The following is a 13,694-nucleotide window of genomic DNA, read 5'->3' as shown; positions in this document are numbered from 1 at the left end:
GGGGGTCATAGGTTTTTCCAATATGTATATAGTAAAACATAAAAAATATTCTTCTCTGAATTGGCAAAGGCTACAGGTAAGATACTTGGCATGAAACATTGTGTGGTAGACCTCTACCAAGATTGTTCAAATAATGACCCTCGGGTCAAAATTGGTCCTGCCCTCGGGGGTCAATGATTTTCATTATATACACATAGTGAAAACTTGAAAAATATTCTGGTCTGAAAGTAAATGGTCTAGAGCTTTGATATTTGGTCTATGGTATCATCTATAGTTCCAAAACCAAAGTTGTTCAAATTTTGTTCCTAGAATTAAAATCGGCCCCGCCCTGGGGGTCATAGGTTTTTCCTTATATGTATATTGTAAAACCTAAAAAAATCTACTTCTCTGAATTGGTAAAGGCTACAGGTTAGATATTTGGCATGAAACAATGTAAAGTTGACCTCTACCAAGATTGTTCAAATAATGGCCCTCGGGTCAAAATTGTCCCTGCCCCGGGGGGGTCATTGATTTTCATTATATACATATAGTGAAAACTTGAAAAATATTCTGGTCTGAAAGTAAATGGCCTAGAGCTAATTCCATGCAGAACTCTGGTTGCCATTACAACCGATAGAAAAAAACTTAAAATATCTTCTTTTATAAAATCCAAAAAGGTAGAGCTTAGATATTTGGCATGAAACATCTTCTAGTGAGTGTCTATCAAGTTTGTTCAAATAAAAGCCCTGGGGTCAAAATTGGCCCCGCCCCGGGGGTCATTGATTTTCCCTATATGCATATTGTAAAAACTTAAAAAATCTTCTTTTAAAGAACCCAAAGAGCTAGAGCTAAGATATTAAGCATGAAACATCTTCTAATGGGTGTCTACCAAGTTTGTTCAAATAAAAGCCCTGGGGTCAAAATTGGCCCCGCCCAAGGGGGTCATTGATTTTCCCTATATGCATATAGTAAAAACTTATAAAATCTTCTTTTAAAGAACCCAAAGAGCTAGAGCTAAGATATTTAGCATGAAACATCTTCTAATAAGTGTCTATCAAGTGTGTTCAAATAAAAGCCCTGGGGTCAAAATTGGCCCCGCCCCAGGGGGTCATTGATTTTCCCAATATGCATATAGTAAAAACTTATAAAATCTTCTTTTAAAGAACCCAAAGAGCTAGAGCTAAGATATCTAGCATGAAACATGTTCTAATGGGTGTCTACCAAATTTGTTCAAATAAAAGCCCTGGGGTCAAAATTTGCCCTGCCCCGGGGGTCATTGATTTCCTTATATGTGTAAAGCAAAAACTTTAAAAAAAATCTTCTTTGAAAAAAAACAAATAGCTAGAGTTTTGTTACTAAGCATGAAACATCTTCTAGTGAGTGTCTACAAAGTTTGTTCATATAAAAGCCCTTGGGTCAAAATTGGCCTCGCCCCGGGGGTCATTGATTTTATTTATGTGTATAGCAAAAACTTAAAAAAACTTCTTTGAAAAAACCCAAATAGCTAGAGTTGAGATATTAAGCATGAAACATCTTCCAGTTAGTGTCTTCAAAGTTTGTTCAAATAAAAGCCCTAGGGTCAAAATTGGCCCTGCCCCGGGGGACATTGATATGTGTATAGCAAAAACCAAATAGCTAGAGTTTAGATATTAAGCATGAAACGTCTTCTAGTGAGTGTCAAATGGGGTCAAAACTGGCCCCGCCCTAGGGGTGTCATTGCTTTTAACTATATGTGTATAGTTAAATCTTAAAAAATCATTTTTAAAAAACTCAACGAGCCAAACCTTAGATGTTTAGCATGAAATATCTTCTAATGGGTGTCTACCAAGTTTGTTCAAACAAAAGCCCTGGGGTTTAAACTGGCCCCGCTCTTGGGGCCTATAAACAGGTGAGCGACTTTAGGGCCATCATGGCCCTCTTGTTCTTATACGAATTTAGTAAAAGTTCTTCTTCTCTAAGATGACAAAGGGTAGAGTATATATATATTTGGCCTTAAACATTGTGTTGTGAAAATATGGTAGACAAGATCAACAATGAAACGTGGCGTTCAATGAACGCAACCCCCACATGACCCAGCAACAAGGACCAGAGGGCAGGAGAACCCCAAACAAAACCTATTATTTCTATTCAAGTTATTTATAATTATTGATTCCGTGTTCAGTGGGGCGCTAATAGAAAAGTGGCGAGACTAAAGTGAACACAGGGCCTGCAATAGGGTAAGATTTAAGAAAACTTGGGTATGAAACTTTATTATAATAAAGTAGAAATAGAATAAACCAATAGTCTATGTAGACTGGACACGGTGGGGTTAAGTCAAAAACCTCCAACAAGTTTGATCAAACAATAGCCCTGATGTCAAAATTGGCCATGCCCCGGGGTCATAGATTATTCATTATGTGATGCATTTTTAGTAGAATCTTAAAGGAAAAATATCCTCAAACGCTGGTGCTTAGATATTTAGCATGAAATAGTGTGGGCCTTTACAAGAACTGTTCAAGTAATGACCCGAGAGTAAAAAAAGGCCTGCTCTTTGGCTTATAAACAAAAATGTTTTCGGAAACGTAGAAAGCTATAGCTTAGATATTTGACATGGAACATTGTTTGGTGGATCTGTCTCAAGATTGTTTAAATAAAAGCCTAAGGGCCAAAATTGCCTCAGGGGACTCAGTGACCGACATTTTTGTTACTTAATATACAGCCCCGAAATTTTGACTGTGTGCACAATATCAGATGTAGCTTTGAACTTCGATATGACTTGGCCTAGATCTTGACCAAGTGACCGACATTTTAGTCCTTTGATGAACATCTATGGATATTAAAGGACGATGTGTACACTTTTAGATGTAAAATTGATTTTTTATATAAGCTGACAATCTACTTTCTTGCTTTTTGTGTACAGCTATGAAATAAGGACCATGCAGTTAGTAAGATCATAGTTATTTATATTGACCAACATCGTTCAAATTCTTGAAATAAACACTAGCTTTCACTGTTTTGACACAAAAAGTGGTCTTCATGGTGAGCGTATGTTTTAATAATATGAATACAAATATTTTGAATATATGTTTTAATCCCCCTGTTTACTTAAATTGTTGTGACAAAAAAAAGCTTGAAATAACATGGCAAAATTTAACGTGTTTCAGTTTCGATTTCTTCATGAATTTTTTGTATTCTCTAAATAAAGAAATTTGATCTTAAATATGCTTTAATGTCAGTATAACAAAATATGGCCAATGTGTTGACATTTGACCTAAAGCATGTTTTTGTGTCGCCTCTACAGAGTAGATTCTACATATGCGATCACTTCTCCGTCGTCTATCTGTCTGTCTTTTTGTCTGTATGTCTTTCCGTCATAACACTTGTCCGGAATAATGATCAAAAACTACTGGTGCAATTCCGACCAAACTTTATAGAATGATCAGGACCAAATCCTGTTGTGAATATCGTCGGCATTTTCCAGTTCAATGATTATTGTTAGGGCTTTTAAAAAGTTTGTCAGGACTACTTTTTTTATACCACTAATGCAATTTCAATAAAACTTTACGTGAAGTGCACAAGAAGCGTAACTCTGCCTTGCCAAAGTTTGGAATTATTGCCCTTTGTTCATTTTTACACTTTGAACTTTGTCCGGGACATAACTCTAAAATTATATATGGCGATATAGATAAAAATATCGAAATTAACTTTGTAGGTTAATATATCTAAATAGGTAGAAGTGCAGTGCAAAAGAACCCTAACTTTGCCTTGTCTTATTTTGGAGTTATTGCCCTTCGTTCATTTTTACACATTGAACTTGTTCGGGACATAGCTCGGAAACCAAGAGGGATATTAACAAGACACTTTGTAGGTAGATAGATTTTAATAAATTTAAGTGCAGTGCAAAAGAAACGTAACTCTGCCTTGTCTTATTTTGGAGTAATTATCCTATATTTTTTATTTTTACACTTTGAACTTTTTCAGGGCGATAAGTCTAGAATCATAGGAGATATCAAAATGAAAATTTGTAGGTAGATAGATCTACTTGGCTTAATGTGCAGTGCTTTGTTTGCTAAATTTTGGAATTATTTCCCTTTGTTCATTTTACACTTTGAACTCTTTCCGGGACAAAACTTTAAAACTATACGAAAAATCAACACGGACAGATCTCATTTGGTAAATGTGCAGTGCATAAGAACCGTAACTCTGCCTTGCTTGTTTTTGAGTTATTGCACTTTGTTCAGTTCTACTCCGGAACATAACTCGAAAACCATAAGAGGTATTTACAAGAAACTTTGTAAGTAGATAGAGCTCATGGGGTAAAGGTGCAGTGAAAAAACCGTAACTCTGCCTCGCTTAGTTTTAGAGTTATTGCCCTTTGTTTATGTTTACACTTGTCACTTGACTTGTCCAAGACATAGCTCTGAAAGTATAGTATAATAGGTTTGCCTTATTTTGGAGTTATTGGCCTATATTCATCGTTTCAATTTGACATTGTTCAGGACAGAACTCTGAAATCATAAGAGGTATCAATGAGAGACTTTGTAGATAGATATATCTCATTAACTAGAAGTGCAGTGCAAAAAAACGTAATTCTGCCTTGCTTAGTTTTTGAGTAATTGACGTTTGTTCATATTTTCACTTTGAACATTGTCCAGGACATAGCTTTGAAAGTGTAAGAGATATGAACAATGACATTTGGTAGGTACATACATCTTATTGGGTAGGTGTGCAGTGCTCAAGAAACTTTACTCTGTATTGCACAATTTTGAAGTTATTAGATAGATCACAGTAGATAGATATGCAATGCAAAACCATAACTCTGCCTTGCCTTATTTGTCGAAATATTGCCTTTTGTTGCTTTTTCAATTTAAACTTTCTCCGTGACATAACTCTGAAACTATAAGAGATATTAACTATGTAATATTTCAGAAGCAGATCTGAAAGAATAAGGTCAGATATGAGTTATACGGATTTGAGGTATGACCAAGAAGGAAATGCATACAACCGAAGTTATCGAGGTTATTCATCTTTAAATCATGGGTAAATATTATTCCATATTGTTTACTTCCTCTGGTAACGTTATCTCATAAGTACAATGAATACTCATTAAGATAAAAATACATCCATTTATTTAGAACGCCATAAAATCGTGTTTATATGTGTCTCACGGTGTTAAAAATGTTTTATATAGTCTTAGATGAGATTGTGAATGTTACATTCTTGGAGATTTTAACATTTGTTTTTACCAAAAGTATAGTTCAATTTTTAAATCCTACACTAGCATTTTGAAAATTTTTGATCTACAACAGATCATTACTGAAGCCACTAGAATTACTTTATCAAGCAAAAGTATAATTGATCATATCATTACCAATTCAAAAGATAGGCTAAGTCAATATGGTGTTATTTCTATTGGCCTTAGTGATCACTTTTTGACTTTTTGTACAAGGAAAATCATCAAACAAAGATTCTCAAAACATTATTTCTCTAAAGTTAGATGTGTAAAAATTATAGTAAAAATTTGATTATTGAAAAACTAGGTCAAGCGGACTGGAGAAAATGTTTTATTCTGATAATGTAAACAGTTCATGGGTAGCTTTTAAATATATTTCTATGGCAGTGTTGAATGCCATTGCTCCTGTTAAAGAAATTTAGATTAAAACAGAGAACTGAACCTTGGATGTCATCAGAGATTTTAGACCATATCAAAACAAGAGATCATTATTTATACAAGTTTAGAAAATATGGTTGCCATGAAGATTTTTCTTGTTATTGTAAATTTAGAAATGTTGTTCAAAGAGAAGTAAAACATGCTAAGTCTTCTTATTTTACTGATCAAATTGCTGAAATAGAAAATAATCCAAAAGGCCTATGGAAAACATTTAAAACAATTGGGGTATAAATCCCAAACAACAGGGAATGAAAATATTGTTTTAAAAATTGATAGTGAAAATTGTCATATCCTTTAAAAATTGCTAATCATTTTAATGACTTTTTTACTACTGTTGCTTCTAAGCTAGTGGATAAGTTACCTTGTGCTAGCAAAAAGTTTTGACATTGACTCACAAGCTTTGTTAGATTTTTATAATGATAGAAATACTAAGAATAATAAAATGTACTTAAAACATGTGTATGAGACATTTGTATATAAAGAGCTTAAGAATTTAAACTCATCAAAGAGTACTGGTTTAGATGAAATTCCTGCTAGATTTTTAAAAGATGCAGCTTCATTTTTGAAAATACCAATTACTTTTATCATAAATATGTCAATTTCAGAAAATTATGTCCCTGATGACATGAAAGTAGCTAGGGTAAAACCTTTATATAAAAAGAACAGTAATCTTGAAGTAGGAAATTATAGACCTGTAAGCATTTTAAGCATTGTTTCAAAAATTTTAGAAAAATCAGTGTATTCTCAACTTGAAAAGTTTTAGTTGATAATGGTTTATTGTATGAATTACAGTCAGGTTTTAGAAATTCCTATTCCACTGACACTTGTCTTATCCATCTTATCGATCATATCAGAAACAATAATTCCAAAGGATTATACACAGGCATGATAATGTTAGATCTACAAAAAGCATTTGATACTGTTGACCATGATATTTTATGTGGAAAATTGAAATTGATGGGTATCTCTAACACTGACTGGTTTATGTCTTATCTTAAAGGTAGAAAACAAACTGTTAGTGTTGATAATATTTTATCAGATTACATGCCTGTTACATGTGGGGTTCCCCAGGGCAGCATCCTGGGTCCTCTTTTATTTTTGTGCTATGTAAATGACATGAGAATTAGTATAGATCAAGAATGTAAACTTATTCTGTATGCCGATGACAGTGCAATTCTTTTTGCTCACAAAAATCCAAGTATTATTTCTCAAAAAACTTGGACAAACACTAGAGTCTTGTTCATCTTGGCTTGTAGATAACAAATTGTCACTTCATCTAGGAAAGACTGAATGTCTTATTTTTGGTTCCAAACGTAAACTAAAACAAGTTAAAGAGTTCAAAATTGTTTGTAATGGACATACTATTGAATCCACAAAATCTGTTAAATATCTAGGTTTAAAAATTGATGATTCTTTGTCAGGTGAATCTATTGTTAATTGTATTCTTACAATGGTGAATTCACGTCTTAAGTTTTTGTATAGGCAAGCAAATGTTTTAGATTTTAGGACTAGAAAATATTTATGCTCAGCACTAATACAATGTCACCTTGATTATGCATGTTCTTCTTGGTACCCGAGCCTGAACAAGTGTTTTAAAAATAAGCTTCAAATTTGTCAAAATAAAATTGTTAGATTTATACACGGTATGGGACCTAGAGATAGTGTCAATAATGTTATTCTTGCTATATGTCTTTACTAAATGTAGAAATCAGAAATAAGCAATTACGTCTTAATCATGTTTTTAAAATTGTTAATACCCAGTGCCCTTCATATATGATAGAAAATTTTATACCTGTTCGAGACATTCATTCTTATTCAACTCGGTCGAATCAGTACAATTTTAGGGTCCCAAGAAGTTATGGGAAAGATAATGTAACTTTTTTTCAAAAAGCAATTAATGATTGGAATTCCTTGCCAACATACATCAAAAAAATTAATAAGATAGGAAATTTCAAAAGCTCTGTGAAGGCCCATTTACTAGAACAGTTAGGTTAGTAAATCATAATTAAATCCACTAGTATGACTAGATATTGATCTCATTTTTATTGTTTTCTTTTTAGCAAAGTTAATGGAAATACTAAAGTTTGATATTTTACGTAAATGACATCTTCCAGTTTCCAAAGTTTTGTATTTTCAATGTTTTTGTGTTTTATATTGTATATTATAGTAAGTATATATCCAAGGACCCCATTGGAAATAAGCCTTCGGGCTTTCATGGGCAATCCGAGGTTATTGCACACTACTCTATAACATGTTTCCACTTACGTCCTTACATTTTATTAAACTAGTAAATTGATATCTAGTCATAGGAAAGAAAGAGTTTTAGATTTTGTTTTTAGTTATAATATTTTATTATTTAATGAGCCGTCTGTGATATTTATGTCTGACAAACTTCCGAAATATTTTATTACAATTGTGTCATCAGTTTTATATAAAATGCTAAAGTGTTTGTTTTATGTATACATGTATGTGTGTTTTAACCTGAATAAATATCTATCTATCTATAAACAATACCTTATATTCAAAGATTTACGATAAAAAACAATTTTGATTTATAACATTATAACATTTGTATTTTCCACACTTGGACGGAGATGCTTCCCGCTTAGTTAATCGGAAAAAGCTAGTAGTTTCGTTGAGAACTTCTATGGATGCAGTATTTTCGTTACCAGCAAATACCCTCAGCAAGACTACCAGTATCATGAATTACTCAAATATTTTTAAAAGTAGAGCTTTTTTCATGACCCACTCGTCGGCGTCGGTGTTGGTTAACATTTTGGGTTAAGTTTTCGTTTTGGTCATTAAATTAATAACAAAGAAGCAATTTTGATTAAACTTTTTACGTTGATGCATCTTGATATATGTTAACAGCTATATTAATTAAACAAATGCTTTTAGCTCAACTTTTCAAAGAAAAGTAGACCTATTGTCACGACCCTCTTGTCGGCGTCGGCGTTGGTAAACCTTTTCTGGATTTGTTTTAAATTATGGTCATGAACATCAATACTTATGAAGTAACTTCATTTAATTTTTATATATGGATGTACCTTGATCAGTTTTGCCTGCCAATTCTTTTCAGATTGTATATTTCTTTTATTAAGTAGTAAGCCATTTATGGCCCATGTACATGCAGCAATATAACATTCAATGTTGAAACCATATGATTATATAGGTGTTAACAATATTGGAAGGGATATAGGTAATCATATATCAATGACAGATTTATACCAATCTCATTTCATTTCTATACTAACATACATGTAGGGAGAGACCAAGACTATTTATAGCAAACATGTAAACGTAGTTAGAATAATATTATAACAACATGTGTGCATTTCTTCATTAACATTTAAACATATAACTAAATTGTTGACAGCAGCAATGTTCTTTTTTCAAATGCGTAGTAAATATAAGATGCTAACTTCTTTATGTCGACTACATTTGTGGTATTAATCAAGTTTACAAATTTAATATAATTTGGATGAACCCAGTAAATTCTATTTATATACTGACGCCTGAGATCAGCGTAAAATGTACACCCAATAACGAACTGAAATTCATCCTCATTGCAGATTAAAACGTCAAATGTTTAGGTCAATGGGATCAGTCCTGCCAATTGGCCGTAAAAGCAAAGTGCACTGTACCTAGGTTCTAAAATATAGATGCACGTAGATAAGTTCTGCAAGCCACACTCATTAACATACGATTATTTTTGATTATATATTCTTAAAAGTATCAAAGGTATTCACTCTACATTTTACGTACATGTTGAAGTTCATAGATAACATTTCTAACCTTGATAGTCATTTTTAGCAATTATCTCCCTTTTGATATCTTATATTTTCTTGTTTGCTTAAAAACTACCAGGTAAATTCGCTGTAATCTTGCGTAATTTGTAGACTTGCGGGTAATTTCCACATTAGCTCTGCATATTTATACCCCTTTTCCTACTTTGCTTTTATCAAGCTATCATGCGCTGACAAAAGAGGGACGCTTTAAATTATATGCAGTATGAGTAGATAACTCATTTGTTAATATCCTTTGTTTGTTTTGTAAATTTAATGACCTCTTTATGTAAATTTTCGGGCGACGATTAACTATACTACTAAACAATTCATCAAAGCAGACTGGAATGGAATTTGACATCTTTTCCAATAGTTACTTAAAGTGTTATTACACCGATCAAAATTTAACTTAGATTAATTTCAAGGTAAAACAGAATGAATCTTGTTCAGTGTATCTACCCCGTAGGTTATGCATGCTCCGAGCCGATCTATCAAAGGTCACGTCAAAAATTATCAATTTGATACATAAGCGAAGCAGCGTGCAAATCACCTCAGGAGTTCCCAACTGAAATCCCTCAAGTCATCTATTCAGAAAATAACAAAGTCATCATACCGGCCGTCGTCTATCATTTTTAAGTAATCCATTAAAACAACGCTGACAATTTTTCACAAAATATCCATCACAATTATTCAGTCAAACCTTATCAGTATGCCGATAGACATATATTTTATTTACTTTTCTAAACATCATTTTTTTAAATATTTTGTTGCAATTTCAAATTAATTTTTATGTTGAATGCTGGTTATTATAATGCCCCAAATAATGAACTTAAGGCGGTATATGTCAGTCTTACTAAAATAGGAAAAATACTTTTCGGATAAAAACTAGAGATAGCAATGTGATATTGTAATCAAACTTGGTATATAACAAGCTTGTATAAAGAACCTGGTTGGGATTGCTTTTAGCTCCCTGGGATTAAAGGTCAAGGTCAATCTTACTTAAAATAGAAAAATGATTTCCGGACAATAACTAGTTAGGAATAAGATATTGAAATCAAACCTGGTATTTTGGTATGAAGCAAACTAATATAAAGAAACCGGTTGGTATTGCATTTGGGATCCTAGGGTAAAAATCAAGGTAAATGTTACTAAGAATAGAAAAATGATATCCGGACAATAACTAGTTAGGTTTAAGATATTAAAATCATACCTGGTATTTTGATATGTAGCAATCTTATATGAAGATACGGTTGGCATTGTTTTTGGGCCCCCTTGGTGTAAAGATCAAGGGATCAAGGTCACTAAAAGGTCACTAAAAAGAGAAAAATGTTTTCCAGACAATACCTAGAGTAAGGAATAAGATATTGAAATCATACTTGGTATGTAGCAAGCTTGTATCAAGCCCTCCATAAAGGACTGCTTTATGATCCCCTGGAAACAATGTCAATGTCACTTTTGGTCAAACTAGAAAAATGATTTCCGGACAATAACTAGAGTAAGAATGAGATATTGTAATCAACCTGGTATATTTTGGTGTGTTTCCATATAATATGAAGTTACCGGTTGGCATTGCTTTTGGATCCCCTGGGGTCAAAGTTAAGGAATGTTACTAAAAATATAAAAAAAATCCCGATGATAACTATTGTATAGAAGGCAATTAAGGTATTGTAATCAACCTTGATATAAAGCAAGCTTACTTGAAGATCTCAAGTGGGATAGCTTAAAGATTGCCTGTTGTCAAAGTCACAGTTGCTTAAGATGGAAAACATTTTCCAAATGATAACTAGAGTAAGAAATTAGATATTATAGTCAAACTTGGTATGTAGCAAGCTTATATGAAGACACCGACTCGGATTGCTTTTGCAATCCTTGGGGTCAAGGTCGAGATCACTTTTACTAAAAAATAGAAAACTTGTTTCCGAACGCTTTATCAAGTTGGCAGTGAGGTATTGTAATTATCCCCCCGCCGATGGAATCGGGTAGGGATATTGTTTTGGCGTTGTCCGTCCGTCCGTCCATCCATCTGTCCGTCCGAATTTCCGGACTAGTTCTCTACTGGCTGGAATTCAACGAAACTTTATGGGAATCATCAATATTAAGAGGAGATGCGCATATCGTCGGCTTGTTCCAGTCAGACCCTTTAACTCCGAGTAAAAGCCCTTGATGTAGTATGCATATACAGTAAAAATCATTTCCGCGCTACTTCTCTTCAACTTCTGGCTGGAATTCAACGAAACTTTATGGGAACCTTCAATACCATGAGGAGATGGGCATATCCTCGGCTTGTTCGGGTCAGACATTTTAACTCAGAGTTATGGCCCTTGATTAGTTATGCAGTATGCATAGAGAGTAAAAATCATTTCCGCGCTACAATTCTGCACCTACTGGCTGGAATTCAACGAAACTTAATGGGAACCTTCAATACCAAGAGGAGATGCGCATATCGTCGCCTTGTTTCGGCCAGACACTTTACCTTAGAGTTATGGCCCTTGATTAGTTATTCAGTAGAGCAAAAATCGTTTCCGCGCTACTTCTCTGCAACTACTGGCTGGAATTGAACTAAACTTTATGGGAACCTTCAATACTGAGAGTAGATGCACATATCGTCATCTTGTTCGGGTCAGACACTTTAACTCAGAGGTATGGCTTTTGATTAGTTATGCAGTATGCATGTAGAGCAAAAATCGTTTCCGCGCTACTTCTCTGCAACTACTGGCTGGAATTCAACAAAACTTTATTGAAACCTTCAATACCAAGAGAAGATGCGCATATCATTGCCTTGTTGGGGTCAGACATTTTAACTCAGAGTTATGGCCCTTGATTAGTTATGCAGTATGCATATAGAAAAATATTCGTTTCCGCGCTACTTCTCTGCAACTACTGGCTGGAATTCAATGAAACTTTATTGGAACCTTTAATACCAAGAGGAGATGCGCATATCGTCGCCTTGTTCGGGCCAAACATTTTAACTTAGAGTTATGGCCCTTGATAACTTATGCAGTATACAACCAGAGCAATAATCGTTTCCGTGCTACTTCTCTGTAACTACTGACTGGAATTCAATGAAACTTTATGGGATACGAAGAAGAGATGTGCATATAGTCGCCTTGTTCCTGTCAAACACTTAACTCAGATTTATGGCCCTTGATTTGTTATGCAGTATGCATACATCTCATTGGCATTTCCAGATAATTCTATTTAACACAGAGTTATGGCTCTGTTCTTGCCCTGAATGTTTATCAAGTTCAAAGAATATTACTGTTTATGCCATGATGAATATATAAATAAAGCCTTATGTCTTCAGTTGTGTTAGTAATAACCAGTACTTGGCGGGGGATATAAATTCAACGAATTTGCTTGTTAAACTTTGTATATATCAAGCTTATGAAGAGACCTAGCTTGGGATTGCTTTAGGGCCCCTTTGGCCGAGGTCACTATTTATAAAAATAGAAAAGTTGTTTCCGAACGATAAATTAAGTTATCAATGCGGTATTATAAATCAAACCTGGTATACGCCAAGCTAATGAAGAGACATATAGGAACGCTAGGAGTTTCGTTCACCGTTACTTAAGATAGGAAGTTTGAAAACATTCATTTTTATAAAAGATATTATCTGGTCATTTATGTGTTTATGTCTTACAGAAGACTGATTAATCTTCTCTTGCGCATATAAGTATCATGTGAAATAAATGGTTTATTGCAATTAAAATATATATTTCAGTCATAGAGATTCCAATCATGCCTTTGCTGAAGGAAAAGCTAAGGTTTGTAATTTTTACACTTAATTTGGTGTCAGCCAAAGTCAAGTATATGAACGTGAATAAATATTTTGGTCAAGGCAATGCACTTGGTATTTATACAATATTTTAATTCCTGATTCCAAAAATAAGTCTTAAAACTATTAACACTAAAAGGCTTTTTTTATGTCCCAACCGCCAACATAGGAGAGGCATATGGTGTTTGCAGCGTTCCTCCTGTCCTTGTAAGATGAAAGTCAACCTCCAACATAGGAGAGGCATATGGTGTTTGCAGCGTTCCTCCTGTCCTTGTAAGATGAAAGTCATTATATGTTTATTTTTAAAGGTTCACTGATCGTCAAGTCCGGTCAACAAACCTGTCATTTCTGAGTGGATTTAAAACCTTTTGGCAGAACTTTAAACACATCTTCGAGATTTCTCTTCTGTTCTTCATTCGTTTCACAATGACTCCCTTTTAAAATAAAAGTTCTCGCTAAAAGTTTAATAAACTCACATATTTATAACCTTTCATCTAATACATCT

General features: G+C 33.7%; 2 protein-coding genes across 2 annotated transcripts in view; one reads left to right on the top strand and one right to left on the bottom strand.

The window, feature by feature from the left end:
* The window catches only part of LOC132729393 (uncharacterized), a 42,554-nt gene extending 37,552 nt beyond the window's left edge, over nt 1-5,002 (top strand). Inside the window, exon 10 of the mRNA XM_060715154.1 lies at nt 4,888-5,002. Within this exon, the coding sequence (XP_060571137.1) occupies nt 4,888-5,002 (115 nt within the window). The remainder of the gene's footprint in view (nt 1-4,887) is intronic.
* Nucleotides 1-13,694, bottom strand: part of LOC132729396 (hephaestin-like protein) — a 108,805-nt gene that overhangs the window by 55,343 nt on the left and 39,768 nt on the right. The window lies entirely within an intron of this gene.

Source organism: Ruditapes philippinarum, unplaced genomic scaffold (genome assembly GCF_026571515.1).
Source record: "Ruditapes philippinarum isolate M1 unplaced genomic scaffold, ASM2657151v2 ctg1357_1_1_1_1, whole genome shotgun sequence".
Classification (NCBI taxonomy): domain Eukaryota; kingdom Metazoa; phylum Mollusca; class Bivalvia; order Venerida; family Veneridae; genus Ruditapes; species Ruditapes philippinarum.
This window is presented reverse-complemented; position numbering and strand designations above follow the sequence as displayed.